At 54.4% G+C, this 16,090-nt stretch overlaps 1 protein-coding gene across 1 annotated transcript in view; it reads left to right on the forward strand.

The window, feature by feature from the left end:
- The window catches only part of ASB18 (ankyrin repeat and SOCS box containing 18), an 80,648-nt gene extending 75,409 nt beyond the window's left edge, over positions 1-5,239 (forward strand). The window contains exon 7 of the mRNA XM_058299848.1: positions 552-5,239. Coding sequence (XP_058155831.1) covers positions 552-737 — 186 coding nt within the window. The 3' untranslated portion in view covers positions 738-5,239. The remainder of the gene's footprint in view (positions 1-551) is intronic.
- Positions 5,240-16,090: the final 10,851 nt, after the last annotated feature.

Raw genomic sequence — 16,090 nt, forward strand, 5'->3', positions numbered from 1 at the left:
TGGCTCAGTTTGGTGACAGCTAGTCTAGGCTCTCTGGGTCGGCTGCATCTGGCTAAGAGGGGAGGTTGAGGCAGCTGCAGGCAGCACATCTGCACCCAGCAAAGTGCACGGGTGACTGTGGATTAAGAAACAGGACATTTTTCCTGGTGGCTCTCTCAACAGCCTCCCCTCATGGTTCATGACTTGAGTTGTGTGGACATAACGGACCACCAAAGCGGTACCACGCACTGATGGGTCGGGCACAAGGGGAGGGCTTGCCATGGCTGGGTTAGATGGATGGGGGGGCACCCTGGAGCTGGAAGGGTGCCAGGGGGCGGGCATGGGGCAGAAAGATGGAGTGCCCTCTAATTCATCAGGACCTGCACTTTGAAAAGTGTGCAGACACTTTTGGTAGAGGACGCCTCATACAAAACGGGGCTGCCCTTTTCAATCTGGTTAGCTGGTACCTGCTAGCCACAGAAAGGGTCTCCTGTGGGGTCAGGGCTCTCCGTCACAGAAAGGTGGCTGTCCGCTGCGTGCACACACCTGATGCCCCGTGCTTTCCATCCTAGATGCACCTGCCTTTCTACCAGTCGCTCTTCGCCTCGGCCCAGCCCCCACGCTGTCTGCAGCACCTCTGCCGCTGTGCCATCCGGAAACTGTTTGGCAAAAAGTGTTTTTGCCTCGTGCCCCTGTTACCCTTGCCGACGTCCCTGCAGAATTACCTCCTCTTGGAGCCACAGGGTGTTCTGCACTGAAAAAGGAGCCTCCTGCTCTCACATTGCCCCTCCGTGAAGCCGTGCCATGGGAGAGTGCCCTCCGCGAAGGAGGGACAGGCCTGGCTGGGACCACCCACAGCCCCTCGCCCTCCCTGTGGGATGGGGACAGCACAGACCCGGTGAGCCCCAGGGTCGCCTCCAAATGGGATTTGTAATTAAAGTGCTTTCTGCCTCTCGGAGTTGCTTGCAAGGAAGAAGGGAAATTGAGAATATCAAAATAGTGTCAAGTACCTTCCCATGGATGTTGAACTAAAAAGTATCTGTATTTTTTCCAAGTTCTGAGTCCCACCCCTAATGGCTTAGCAGCGTGCGTGCTGCCAGCCCAGCCCGCAGACCCCCTCCCACAGCAAAGACCTCCGCCCCTCCTGGAACCTAGAGCTTGACAAGCTGGACGTGCTACAGGGGCCACTTCCAGAATGAGAGCCTTCCCAGCGGCCTCTCGGTGCTTCTGTCCCAAAATAGTCCAGAATTCCCTAGAAGGACATTGGAGGGTGGCAGGCCGGACACTTGGAGCCGGCATGAGGCTTCTGTGCGATGCACTCACCAGTCCCCGCCGGCCCGGCCCCTGGTTACAGCCGAGGGAGCTGGAAGCTGAGACGAGGCCGGCGGGTGGCGGCCGAGAGGGGCCGCGGTCGACTCAGCCGGGCACCACCTGGCGAGGCTGCTCTGCAGGCCAAACCCAGGGCGGTCTTCCGAGATGAGCGCTGGCCCCCGTGTTTCCAGGAGAGTGGAGGGCCCGGTGCTCAGGGTCCTCCCGGGGCCCCACCCGGGGGGGAGCTCGGGCTCCAGCAGATGACCTCAGTACAAGGCAGCGTGTTGTGTGCACGTGAGCGAAGCCCACCGTGGGAGGGGGACAGAGGGCAGCTGGGGTCCTCCAAGGTGGGCAGGCATCACGGAGGAGGCAGCCAGTGGAGCCTTGGAGGTGGCTGGACCTCTGCCCAGCAGATATGCCTGGGGCGCAGTGTGGGAGCCCCCCAGCCCCTTCAGCTGCCATCCCACATCCCACGCTCTCCGTGGACCACTGGCCCGTCCTACGGAGAGCTGTGCGAGCACGGCAGCAGGCCCCCTCCCGTCCCCTCCAGGCCCCCCAAACAGACCTTCTGGAGTCACCTCGGAACCAAAGGGACAATGTGTACGAAGGCAGAAAGGCGCAGGCCAGGGAAGGGCAGGGAGGCGCCGCAGAGCAAGCGAGCAACTGCGGTCACAGTGGGGGTCCAGGGCGATGACCGTCCTGGAAAGAGACGCAGCAGCCACTGGATGGCAGGGAAGGGGGCCATGGGGACACCCTGGAGCCCCGGCTTCGGTGCCGAGCTCGACTCCGCGCCTCGAGTGGCTTAGCAGTGAGCCTCATGGGCTGCGGCGTGCTTCCCTGCAGAGCAAGAACGCCTGTGCCCGTCTCAGTGTGCCGAATGGGTGAGAGCGGGATTTGCCCGGCTCCCAGGGTTCCCATCGGTTGACTGGTTCTGACCCTGGAGATCTGGGCTGGGGCCAGCTTCGGTGTTTCCAGTGAGGCCACATTGAATCAGGGTGGGCTTCAGTACTAAACATTGGAGTCCGTCTACGCAAAGGGAATTCGGATGGGTTGCTGCAGGGGACAGATGGCCACGTGACAGAGACCCCACAGGAGGCGTGGCCTGCCCACACCTCGATTTTGGACTTCTGACCTCCAGATTGTGAGCCAATAAATTCGTGTTGCTCCAGTCAAAATCATAAATAAATGGATAGGTAAACAATAAATACGTTATTAGGTTTCCAATTTTTTGTTCAAATGCCAGCTTAAAAACAACTTAAATCTCACCCCATGTCTCCCCGTAGCACGAAATGCCCCCATTTTGGAGAACCGCTTTCTTTTTCATTAATCTCATGCCCAAGAATTTTCCTTGAAAACTGAGTTGCTCCTAGGAAACCCTGACACACCAAGTGCCTTCACTCACCCAGGCGGACCTTTGCTCCTTCGCTTACCCAGTCCTTCACGAGAGCCGGCGCTTGGCCCGATCCTTGACCGGGACAGACTCGATCCCTGCCCAGAGCCAAGTGAATTGGGACAACCACCAGAAGGACGAGCCTCTGGACAGTCTCGGGCACATCAGGCGAGGCTCTGTTCTCCTGGCCGCCCCTGCTCAGGTGAAGACTGCGGTCTCCCGCGGCGGGGGCAGCTGGCGCGCTGGGCGGTTCTCCCGGGCCCTGCAGGCAAGTCCGGTGGTGCGCCTGCCCTCCACCCTACCTCGGCCCAGTGGATGCCGTGTCCAGTTGTGCTGGAAATACCGTGTCCTCCAGCCCCACACTCTCGGTCAACAAGAGGCAGCGGGCAACCGTAACACGGCATTAAATGGAACCTCCTCGGATGTCCGGTCCCTTGCCCTGCCCCAAGTCACCAGGGACCGCGTGTCTGCCAAAGAAGGTGGAGAGAATAGACGGGCACCAGGAATTAATTTGGAATCACCTTGGCTCTAATGGCTGTTGAGATGTGTAAATACTGTTCCTGAGTCAGGGCCATGACCATATGGGGCCAAAACGGCAGTGTGGTTGTTTGGGGGTACCTTTATCGTCAAGTTGGATGGATTACAGAATTCAGTTACTAACGAAGCAAAAAGCATATAAAAAAATGTGTTGTTATGGTTATTGTGTCTTTCCATGCTCTACGCTACTTATCTTACAAAGTTCTAAAGTTAAGGGGATTTACCTTTCTGCACAGATGAGAAAGAGAAGGAAGAGGAAAAGAGACCGAAGAGGAGGATAAGGATAACAAAAGAAAGTGAGGAAAGAGGAAAGGAGGGAAGTTAGTGAGATAAACACCGCGAAATGCCTTCTACCTTGAAGCTAGAATTCTCATTGCTTACTTTTCCCAGTGAACAAAATATACCCTCGTGCTTTTGGTTAAAGTATCTAAAAGTTTTTCCTTGTTTATATAGTTCATATTGAACATCATTTTTATTTGAGCATACTACATAAGCTCAAGTCCAAAACACCCAACATTTTTATTTCAAATTTATTCTTTTTTTAATAATGCATTCCTATGATTCAAAATTCAGAAAGTAACAGGAGGTTAAATGATACCGTTACCTGCTGTTTCTATTTTTAAAATAGCAGAAGGATATTTTCCTCCAGCTTTTGTTGCATGTCTCTGATTCTGATTATTACTTGTCATCCAACCACAGAGAATTTAGAAACTCATAAGCGAGGCGTCCCCTGATAATGGACTGCCATACACGGTCTGGGATCCTGAGGCAATTAGCACCCGGGCATGGGCAGGGCATTTTATGAGTGCGTTTAACATCCTGAATGCAGTATTGGGCCTGTCTTTTTAGTGTGCCGGTGTCGGTTTAATTTTAAGTTACTTGATAATCATCAATTCAGGATATTTTGAAGAAAATCAAAATGACTGACTCTTTGAGGCTAAGCAACATTTGCTCTCCCAGTAGCTGTTTTAGAATCCTTACACTGCTGGTCTCTGAACTAACTCTTTAAACATGCATTCACAGGGCAGGCTGTTGAACTTTTGTGAAGAACACTTAACCCTCCAAAGAAATGGTGTAAAATACAGGTTTGGAGAATGAGCTGGTCCGCTCCAGTGACCGGGGAGACAGGACAGCCACCAAGAAGCCTAATGGCTGCAATTGCAGATGCTCTTAGCTCGCCAAGTGCTTTTCATCTTTGAAGTGCTGCCCACGGACCAAGTGATAAGAGAGGCACATTGCATGTTTATTCCACTCTGTCAAATCGCCCGTGTACAGCTGGGATATTCAGAAGCCTCCTTGTTAACTATATCCAATACTAATTTTGTTTCTGGATGTATTAGTTCGGGAACATCCACTTACTTTTCCAACTCCAGGAGTTGCCTTGAAATTATTAACATTGTTCTATTCTAAAGCAAGAGTTCATTTCATTAAGCTGCTGAAACACGCCTGGGGTAAATTCCAAGCTACCAGCCTAGACTGCACAGACCTTGAAATTCATTCTCATAGAATCCTGCAGGTGGCGCCATAAACAAAGTTCTTTCTGGGGCCCATCAATCTACTCTTCCCAGAATTAAAGAAAGGAAGAAAACAGGAAGATTTTAGCTCCCAGGGTAAAGGAAGGGGAGGAGAGCAGAGGAAAACTACATATCCATAAAGTAGCATATAGAATTGTGTGGCTATAATTTTAAAAATCAGTAATTAAAATATTGATTATGGAATTGCCTACATCCTCTGTATTAAATATGCACATTTTATAGGCAACGTGTTTATAAATACAATTTTAAGTGGGCTCTTTTATGATGCCATAATGGCAGCCAATCCTCATTTGTGTGTTAAACGTGTTTTTTAACAAAATTATACATTTTACCATGGCAGTGTAACTAGCTGGATTTCCACAGCCTTCATCCAATCTTGCAGAATGGTGTTTCGGCAGTCCTCATGCACTTCGCTTAATCACTCCAATAAAAAGAGTAGATTTCTTTGTAATGCAATTTGTAAGCAATAAACATGATTGAGAACGCAGTATTTGCTGTCGACTATGTTTAATGCGGGGTTTTAATTCGCTGTGTAATTATTCATTCCGTGGGTACTTTTCCTTCACACTGCTTGTCCCTGCTCCAAACAAAGTTGGTAAGTTCGGAGAATGTTGGGGAAACTGGATTTCAGTGTATTTTCATGCACGCTGGAGTTGGATGCAGATGTTTTGGAAAGAGGACATTTTTTTTTTATCTGCTCAAGACAGGAGGTCACATTAACTCATAATACAGACACATAAAAATGTGATTATGGGTTCTAAGCAGGACGCAGTAGGCTCCTAGTTAACACAATGAGATTTCTAGGAAGCGATGCATAAATTCTTCAAAAATGACACATTTCTCACGTTTCATTCCAATTAAATTACTGAGGCAGCTAACAGTGATGAGCACAAAGTACGTGGGTAAAATGAGCGTTTTCTTCTGGTAACTGTATCACTGTGAAAGCATATTTTTATGAGAAGCCGTTAATATTAAGCTATTATTTTTTAACTGTGCTGGAAGGGATGTCTCAAGCCCTCCTTATCAAGCTCTCCCCAGAAGAGCCGTCCCTTTGTTTCTCGGGTTAGCTGATAGGAAGAGGGCACGGCTCCCCTGGGCACCCCGCAACCGCCCCGGCCCATTCCCTGCCTGGAGAGGGAGGAGCCAAGGGTGAAAGGGGTCCGGGGTGGGCCCCCAGAGTCCAGGCCCAGTCGCTGCTGGCGGCCGTGGAACCCAAGGGCGCCAGGGGCCGGACTCGCTCCCCGAGACGGGGGGCTGGCACCCACCTGGGGTCCACGAATGCGCGGGGCCCGCCCTACCCCACTTCCCGACTTGGGCCTGGGGTCCTGAGCGCCCCGCGGCCAGGCCGCCGAGGGGGGCGCCCTCGGGGTGGGGCGTGGGGGGCGCACGGCTGCCGGACCTCCTCCGTAGGGCAGCCCGGGACCCCCGCCTGGCATCGAGGCACCCCCCCCCCAGCCGACCTCTCGGGGGAACGCGGGTTCTGCTGCTCCCCCCGCGAGGGGCGCGAGAGGAGCGCGGGGGCCGGGGGGGCGGGGGGCGTCGGAAGACAAAAGAATGTGAAGCTTGAAATTCAGAAAGAGGCTTTTGAAAGCCTCGTCCTGGGGTTTGAAAGGCGCACGGAGGACAGCAGCGGAGCAATCCCAATCAGAAATGCGATTTGAAGTCCTAATGAACTTGATTGCGTGAACATTTATAATCCCCCATGGCCCTAAATGAAATCAGATATAATCAGAAGATACAGGGAAGGGAGTGTTTACAGCCGACGCCGCGCGGCTGCGGGACCCGGGGATGCGGCTCCGGTATTGATGTCGAAAATGATGGATAACGCGGGAATGGCAAATATACTATTTGTCTAATGGCTCGGCAATTAAATTCCCCTGTAAATGACCCATGCCTCATTTCATCCTAATCTATGGAATTTTGATTGAATTCGTCAGCTCTAATTGAAAAATACTGCACTTTAATGTCTGCATTGCAGTTTCAGGACGAGAGTGGTTTTAATGAGACATGCCCCCCTGACCCGGGAAGATTTGAGACTTTTATTCGGAATTTAAAGCCAGAGATTGCTCAAGTGAGCCTCGTGATTTCCTCTCCTGGCCGCACGTCGGGCCATTTCCAGACGCGGTTTAATAAACGCACTGGAGGATAAACGCGCCCCCGACCCTGGCCCCCGCCTGGCACCCAGGCCCCGGGATAGGTGCGGGTGGGGCCTTCCCGGGAGTCGCTAGGGCAGAAGACTGGGGCGGGGGTGGGGGGCGCGCTTAGAGGAAAGGGCCTGCCCCTCCCGGAGCCCCAGGTGCCCTCCCTGCCTCCTGGGCTGCGGGCCCTTTCTTGGACCCCCCCCCCCCCCCAACAGAACAGATGGCCCAACTGCCCGCGACCCGCGCACCGGGAGAAGGGACCCGCGACCCCCGGATAGGGCGGGCCCCCACGCGCTTTATATGCAAATGGCGAGGCGAAGCCATCCCTGAGAAATTAGCTACTTGCTGAAGCATATTTACTAGATTGAAATGAGTTAAAGAGAAACATTTTAAGTCTTGCAAACGAGATAATTGGGCCGCATTAAAACTGGGGAGGTTTGTTCCTTTCGAGGGGAAGAAAAAAAAAAAAGCCGGGGGTGGGGCGGTAAAAGCGCGCGTGGAAACCAGGCTCCGCCGTGCAGGGACCTGAAGTCCGGGAGTGAGCGAGATCGGCCCCCGCGGGGACCTCGGCCGGGTGCCCCTCCAGCCCCAGCCGGGAGCCGCGCAGCCTCCGGGATCCGAGGAGCCGATCCCGGCCGCGGACCGCAGGGGGCGCCCTCGAGCCAGGCAGCTGCGGGCGAGAGCGGGGACCCGGACGGTGGGGTCGGCCCTGAGTCCTTCGCCCACAGCTCAGGTCCCACCGCCCTCCAGCCTCGTGCGCCCCCCCCCACGCCCTCGGGATGTTCAAAACCCCGATGGGGGGGAGGGGGGACAGGAAGTCACATTGCACACGGTGCCTCCCCCCTTCCCCAAAGAGGGATGCGTGTGCGTTTTGTTTGCTTACTCAACACAGACAGCGTTTACAAGGTCTTTTATTCCAAATTAAACACTATAAAATGGCATAAAAATCATTCCTCGGACAGGCAGGGCCTTGCGCCCTTCTGCCGCTGCCAAGGACGCGCCCAGGTCCGGGGACCGCCCTGCGCCTCGGCCTCGGCTCCTGAGACCGGGCGACGCGGCGCCTCCCCCGGGGGCAGCGCTTGGGGACCTCGCTCTTCCCAAATCCCAGCTCGTCCACCGCACCCTGCGCTATCGGCGGCCTGAGGTTTGCTTGGAAATACTCAGGCTCGTGACCACCGGCTGCACTCCCAGTGCTGGTCTCCCCGGGAGGGCACCGCCTGGTGCGCTGTTCTCCGCCCGCGCCCACACAGCTCTCGGCAGCGCCAGGGGGACCCTCGGGCTCTCAGTTTGGCTGCCACCTCCTGAGCGCTCAATTCCGGGCCGTGAGCCTGGACAGCCCCGGTCAGGCGGCTGCAGGGAGGGAGCCCGGGTGCCCGCCCATTTCGCAGATGGGACAGCAGATCCGGCTTCTGCTCGCAGGCCCTGCTCACGGTGAGCCGCAAGGCCAGGGGAACCTTCCCGGAGCCTCAAGAGAGCCAAGGTGGGTTTTCTAGTACCACATTCAAAAGCTGATCTTCCTTACACCTTGAGCAACCGCGGTCTAGGTTTTTTCTCCACCGTGCCAAAGGCTTCTCTTGTGGCCTCGACGTTTATAATGGAAGGAGAGGATCTTTTTCTTGTTCAGCTGTAGACATGAAAAAGAGGTCAGCCCTTCCGTCCCCCCGGGGAGACACCGCACCCTCTTCTCCCTGGAACCGTCCAGCCCAACTCGCCCGCTTGCCCGAGAGCAGATGCCATTACTTCTAAGGTCCATAGGGGGCGCGCTGGAGCCCTGAGCGCTCTGCACACCCGCCGTGCTTTCCAGGCTGTTACTACGTCATAAACTGGCAAGGCCTGAAAAACTGGCTTCCTGCCATTCCCTCATTAATGTATTAGAATCTATAATACTTATTTGAGTATGTTTACAGATATAAAATAAGCTTGTTAGAGTAGTAAAAACGTGTAATGTAAAATTTGGCTTGCACAATAAATTATTCACTTCATACATTTTAAAGTATGAATTTTCAATCAACTTACAATGTACTGAATGAACTGACTCTGAAGCATTTTTGTTAGAATGAAGAAGTCTCCCATCTGTTGAAGTTCGGTTTTTTTTCCACTTTGAGTCTGCAAGAAACTTAAGAACAGGACAAAAATGTATAATAACCAAGAAATCAACTAGTAATAAATGGATTTCAAAACACTCTTGTTATTTTGAAAAGGAGGAGCAGGGTAGGCTAAGGAGGAGAATGGTCCCTAAACTCAATGAATAAATCAAATTTGGTCACATGGTGCCCAATCACCCTCATCTTCTGAGCCATCATGAACAATTTCTGCTCCTTCTGAAGCTCCATGTTCATTATTGTCACAGACAGGTTTGTCCGGGTGGAGACAAGCCGGATTGCTTCTGGCTTTGGTTCATTTCCCAGCTGAGCCCAGTTTTGCTCACATGCCCAGGAGAAGGAGAGCTGGGAGGCACATGGCTGGGGGAGCCCGTCCACAGAGCTGTCACCTCTGCACTGCCACCAGCTGTCACTGCCTCCAATGGCCACTCTGCTATGACCCGGTCTGAAGAGGCAGCTGACACCCACCCGAGCCCTAGAGGCAGCCCCCAGCCCCGAATCTTCTGTCCCTTCTGACATCAGTGGCAGTTTCCCCTGGAGGTAGAAAAGCTCACTCTTGCCTGAGAGTGAAGGTGCTGTAGGAAAAGGACACCTGGTCTATTTGAATAGCTTCCCCTTGCAGGGGTGTTTTATTAAAGTCATTGTGCAGAATATATACCAGCTAGCAAGGTATGAACACACCTTTACCTTAAATCTGTGCTCTTCATTCCTAGCAAAGGGACCACTGTCCCTCAACGCAGGCACACAGGCACACATTGATAACAGGCCACAGGCAAAATGCTTTCATTTCCAGCAAAACCACCAAGTGTCCCCTAGGGCGGCAGGAAGGACAGAATTCTGGAGTCTTCTGGATTTTTCCTACCACGCCGCCAAGAACTACTCTCTCCTGATCTCCCTCACTCCCTATCCCTACACACTCGAGCAGGTTGCTCACTTTGCCTCTTAGGGCTTGCTCCCTGGCCTTGTCCCTGGTTCCTAATGTTTGGGAAACTTCGGGCCACACCCAGATGGGAGCTGTCATTGTTTGCAGTCAAGTTATGTCACTTGGTTTCTCCATTTTTTTTTTTCAGGTGACAAGCAATTGGAGGAACTTCAAAGGTTCTTCCGCCTCAAAGGCCAATTATTTCTGCGATCACCACCAAACTGGGAACCTGAGCCGGAGGGACAATTACAGCTCTAACAGCAAGGACGCTCTTCTCTGCACACACCCATTCCGACCTCCTCCGGCAATGGCTGGGAATGGTGACGATGGCACATGTGCATGAATTAACTATAGAACATTTATAATCGCCTCAGCCAGCAAACGCAGGTGTCCACCTCCATTTACTTCTCAAGCCTGAAAGAAACCAGCTCCCCATGCCTCCAGCCCACCAGTGAGCAAAAGTAGGTGAGGGGGGCTAACAGGCTGCAGAGGAAAGGGGAAGTCGAGCCCCGTGGCCTACCTCGATGACTGCCCTCCATTGCGTTCTCATTGGCTCTGGCTCCCAGTGTCTCTCAAGCCTTTCTAGCAAGAGTCCAGGATCTACCCCGAGATCTTTCTCAGCTGTGGAAATGGGGCCACCTCCAGCAGTTTCTGAGCAAGCACACGTTTCCCTGGTTTTCTAAGTTGGGAGCTCTTCATTATGTGAAGGATTCCTATTTCCTGGGATAGAGGGGACTGGCTTCTTTTGTTGTCTTCATTCTCTTGTTGGGCAGACCTCCATCAGACCATACTCTCCTCCTTTTCTCTCCGTGGAAAACTCTGGAACTTGAGGTGATCACCCTGGTGAACTGCCTCTGAGAGTTAAGGCTCTCCTTTGGGGAAACCTGTCTTCAGCGGAGGCAGGTTTGTCAGTTGCAGGTGTGGCCAACCCTTGAGATTTCCAGATGAGCTGATTTGTGGGGGAAACTTTTTACCATGATCTCCCCACCCCACCCCTGAATTCCTTGGACCTTCTTCATTAGGGTGGCAGAGGCCAGTCCAGTGTCCCTGCCCATTTAGCCCCCATCTCTCTCCTCTATTTACAGCTAATGCCCTGGCCCTGTGACAGCCCTTCTGGCTTCCTTTTCAGAGACGGCAGTAACCAGAGGAAATGCGAGCTCCGCTTTGCAGGTATTTCTGGAGTAATAAGAAGCTCCCAAGAGTTCTTTGCTAATAGCAACCACTGCTTTTTATTCGGGTCCTGCAGAAGTCACCATCCTAAGGGCACCCCTGATGTGGGTGGCTGTTGATCCAAACATCCACTTGCTCCTTCCAGTGGTTTCTAAAGGGTTAAATGAATGCACTTGAGCCAAAATATGTGCTCTTTAAAAGACAACTTCCCTGCAGTGGGTCAGGGCCATCAGGGCCAGCCGCTGGGGCCCAGGTTTGGGGGGGCCCAGGTTTGGGGGGGCCCAGGGATGCTCCCGGCTGCCTGAGTCCTTGGCAGGCCTCTTCCTGGGCCCACAGTCCCTTCCCAAGAGTTGAAAGCTCGCTGGGCTCACTGCCAAGCCCCAGCCATTTGTCGCTTACCCGCTGCCTCCTCCTCCGGCGTCTACGGAGCGCGGGCTGCGTCCTGCCAGGGACCATCACCACGTGCCCGCCGTCTTCCAGGATCAGGCCCGCGGGATGGAGCGCGGGAACCGCCGCGGCCCCCGGCTCTCCAGGAGGGCAGCGCGGGCGGCCGTCCCCAAGGCTCCCAGCTCCGGCCGGTGCACTGCCCTCACCCCTCGGTGCCCTCTCCCCACCCCCCCAGGCCTCCGTTTACCCGGCCCCCGGGATTAGCATCTCTGTGAAGTCCCGCAAACAATGCCCGCTGTGCGCGGAGATGAAAGCGAGGCTCCGGGTGGCAGGGCGCGTTTGAAGTCCCTGGAAGGTGGGGCCGTGGAGTGCGGGGGCAGATCAGGACAGATAAACCAGGTGAGAAGCGCCCCGCGGCCTGCGCCTCCCTCCCCACCGTCCCCGGACCTGGGGCTGGCGGCCCGAGCCGGCCCCGGGCGGGCGGAGGTGAACGCCACGGCCGCGACACCCCGGCCCGCGCCCCCGCTGCCCGCCCTCGCCGGCGCCCCCGCCGCAGCCCCGCGCAAGATTCAGTCCCCACGGAGGGTCCCCTTGCCCCGATCTCGAGGACGAAGGCGCTGGGCGACCCGTCACCCCAGGAGGTGACCGCAACCGTCAGCGTCCTGGGGGAAAGGAACCAGGACCGCGCGCTCCGATCGCGGGACCCTCCCCAGGAGCCAAGCCGGGCATGGGGGGGCGGGGGCGTCCGGCTTGCTGGCGCGGGGCGCGGGGCCTGCTGGTCCGCAGTCCGGGGGTCCCCGGGCCTCGGCGGGCACTCCGCCAGGGCCCCCCGATGCCGCTAGGGCTCTCCTCGCCGCTGGGGTGGGGAGGGCGGCCCAGGTGGGGAGGTCACGTTTCCTGGCCTTGAGGCCTTCGGAGAACAGTTTCCAACCACCCGGAGCAACCCCCCCTGCCCCCCCCCCCCCCAAAAAAAGCTCCTCCCCTTCGCGTCTCTGGTTTGCCACTGTTTAGTTTCGGTTACTTGGAGGGCGGGGGACAAAAAGCAAAACTTTCTAAATAAGAATGTCCCAAGTCCCGCAAAGTGTTCCTTCCTCAGGGCGTTTGAGAACCCCCCCCCCCCACCCGGCTGCTTTCTGCATGGTCAAGAAGCAGAATAATGAAGCCCAAGACTTTTATTTTATAAACCACTTGATCTTCGCTTGGGAAACTCTATTAATTGAATGGGTTTGCCTTTTTCGCCAGTCCCCTTTATCATTATTTATGGGCTTTAAATTGTTTAAAGTTCCCTTGACGTTCAATTTACAAGTTTGGGAACTTTTTTTGTTCTGCCTTTTGTCCTGGAGAAAGACATCGTGTTGGAAGTGCTTTGAAAAGCCAAACATGAGAGGTTGGCAATGAAAGGGAAGCAGGCGAGATCCCTTTTAATTCCGTCCTGTTGGTGAATGGCTCTTTTACATAATTGCAGGAGCTATTTCAAAGCCCGCCAAGGGCTGACTTCACTTAGAACCACATGGAGTCTATTTTGGGCTTTCAGATAAAAAAAAAAAAAAAGACTGAATAAAATAGTTTTAAAAAATGAGGCTTCAATGCTTTTTGCTACTTGCAAATTGGTGTGTCTGATGGGGAATTTTACACAAGCACCCCTTTGTAACGGCGGCTTGGGCTCGGGAGGGACTGTTCTGGGTTAGCTGGGTGTGAATCCCAATTGCCCCTCCATAAATAAAACCCATCCCAAGCTATTTCCCAACTATTGCCAGGAGCAAGAGCTGCGGCAAGGCCACTCAAAATCCCAATAAATAAAATCCACCCGGTTGCCAGAGAAACCTTCCCGTCCCCTAGGTCTGGGCGGAGGCCGGGAGCGCGCGCCCTGCGAGGCCACAAGTTTCCCGGAGCCCACGGACACCCAGGGCACCCACGCCGGCCCCTGTCCACGATCACCAGCGGCTTCCCCCCCGGGGGCGGCCTCGGAGCGCGGGTGCTCGGAGGGACCTCCTCGGGGGCCCGCTCAAGTTTGCACATGCATATTCATTTACTTGTGCATTTTACGATTTGCCCTCGGCCTTCACACACCTGCACGCCACCGCTGCCTGGGTCATCCCCGAAGCGTGGAGACAACTTAATTGCCATCACTTTTACTGACGTCGGAGGTTTTCACTGGTGCTTCATTCCATCCTGACACCAGCTTGCCCCGGTCAAGGAGGATACCTCGAACCCGGGGCTGGGCCAACTTCATTCCCATGGGAGGTGCCCCGGGAGAAGAGCTCCCGGACGTGAGCAGGAGTAGGGGGACTTGGCTGTCCCTCCAGAAAGGATTCCTTCCTTTTTCCTAATTCCGGGTGGAAGAAAGGACGGTGAAGCAAAGTTGCAAAGACCTGCGGCCAGGTGATCTTCAGCGCACCTGGACCGACCTGCGCCAAGCAGAGTTCTGCAGTTAAAGGCGGTTAGCAGCTGAGCAGGTAGGAGACCAGGGAGCGAGGAGCTGTGTACCTGTCGCTTGCTGCCCATAAATCTCTCCGGGGAGTCGATGAGAAACTCGAAAGGCTTTTTACTCTTCGCGGCCCCCCTCTCCGAAGGTTCTGCAGGCAGCTGAGGTGCCCCGAACGAATTTTGTTCATCCCGCCAAAACACAGCGATCCTTTTAAGACGCCAACCGTTGTTTTCTAAGCAGTTAAGCATTAGATGAAAAAATATTACTGCACTGCATTGGAGAAGAAGCCCACTAGTAAGTAAAATTCATATTGATGAGAATTCTCTGAACTCACTAATAAAAGATTAGTATTATAACCCCTGCAGTCGATACTTTCTGCGGCAATTTATGGATGCAAATAATATGCCATCAGAATTATTTCAAGTGTAGCTATAACTCAACGAACCGAACTCTTCTAGCTGAACTTTAAATGTAGAATTGTCACCAAAATAATCAAAGGAATCCCTGTCTCCCGGAAGGTAATCAGGCGATGGAAGTCCCTACCATGATATTTTTATGGCGAAATAACCAAGTGAGTGGCAAACCTGCGTAGGTAAAAATAAGTGAGAACGTACACAGCAGGCAAGTGGCAAGCAGCGAAGGGACCTGGCTTTAGCAACGTAAATCATTTTTTTTCTGGGTATTAAAAAACAACAACACAAGGTTATGGTACTCGAGACTAACTCTAACTATCTCATAATGAGAGGGAGTATTTATTATGCTCATAAAGAAATCAGCCTTTTGCCCTAGGCTTCGATTTTTTTTTTCTTTTTTCTTTTTCCTCTTTTGTGGGAGTGGAGGAAGAGGGTGAGGGCTGGGAGAGCCCCAGACACCTCCTTCGCCTTGGATCCCCACGGGAATTCATTTCCCTCACCCCGCCCGAGCCACCTCGGGGTCTGGGAGTGAAGTGAGAGGAGCAATCCAGGCAGCGCCCTAATGAATTCCTTTCCAACCTCCTGCTGCCGGAGCCATCTATTACTGCGGCCGGGAGTGGGACAGCGCGCCCGAGCCGTCTTTGTCCGGGTGGTGGTGGGGAGGGGAGAGAGGCGAGGAGGAGGGCGGCTGGCCGGGCCAGCGAGTTTTCCCAGCGCCCCGGGGCGCCGAGGACGCACCCCCCGCCCTCTCTGCTCTGGGGCCTACTTGGGTGCATCCCCGGCCAGGGTCCTGGCTGCGGAGGTGGTCTGGGATGAAGACGTCCCCCGCGGGACCTTGGGGTTACCGCGAGAGAAAGAGGAAGAGCGAGAAAGAAGAGCTTCAAAGAACCGGGTCGATAAATTCATAAAGATCGATTTATCTTTATCTCCCAATTAAATGTGCTTGTAAGTGATACATAACACACGTCCAACACGGGCCAACTCCCCAACCACTAGCTCCTCGGCGTGACCTGAGTTTTAACGACCGCTGTCACAATGCCCTTCCCTCCTTCTCCCCGGCCGGGTGCCGTCGGCCGTGGCGGGCGCACCCCTACACCCGGCAAGGGGGAGCCGAGGCCCTGGAGGCGTGTGGATACCCCGCGCGCGCTAGCGCGCCTTGCAGGTTCTGCCCTGGCCGTGAAATGCTTTACCTTTTTAAAGGCAGGCAGGAGCTGAAAGTTTTTGTTTTCACCGTGGGGGAGGGAGTAGAGCCTCCCTAGGCCCCCCTCAAATTCCCTCACTCCCCAGGGCTGGGGTCTTTCCCGTTGTCGAGACAGAGAACCATCTTGAGGGACCCGGCCCCATCCCGCACCGGCAAAGGGGACTCTTCCTCGCGCCCTCGGGTTCTCGGGCTGCAAACCCGGCGGCGGCGCCGGGGTGAGCGCTCCCTCCGTTCTCAACGTGCTTAATTAGCGCCTATTTACAAAACGCAGCTTTTATTTGAGCAAACATCATAAAGCTTTCATCAGGATAATCTCACGTTATACAATCTGGAGGCAAAGCAACTCCCTCCCCCCTCCTCCCCGAGGATGGAGCGGAGAAAGGACCCGCTTTATTATCATAATTATCGTGGCTGTTGTTTTGGTGCGCGCTGGCAAAGTGTGTAAATAGGTGCGGTGATTAAGGATGTCATGAAAAATGAGAGAAAGGATCGCTCACGGGAGGATCCAGCTCCGGAATGGGGGGGCCAGCAGCCTCCCCGCACCGCCGGGAGCGCGGGGGCGCAGCGCCCAAAC

The sequence above is a fragment of the Dasypus novemcinctus genome, chromosome 7 (genome assembly GCF_030445035.2).
Source record: "Dasypus novemcinctus isolate mDasNov1 chromosome 7, mDasNov1.1.hap2, whole genome shotgun sequence".
In the NCBI taxonomy this organism is placed as follows: Eukaryota; Metazoa; Chordata; class Mammalia; order Cingulata; family Dasypodidae; genus Dasypus; species Dasypus novemcinctus.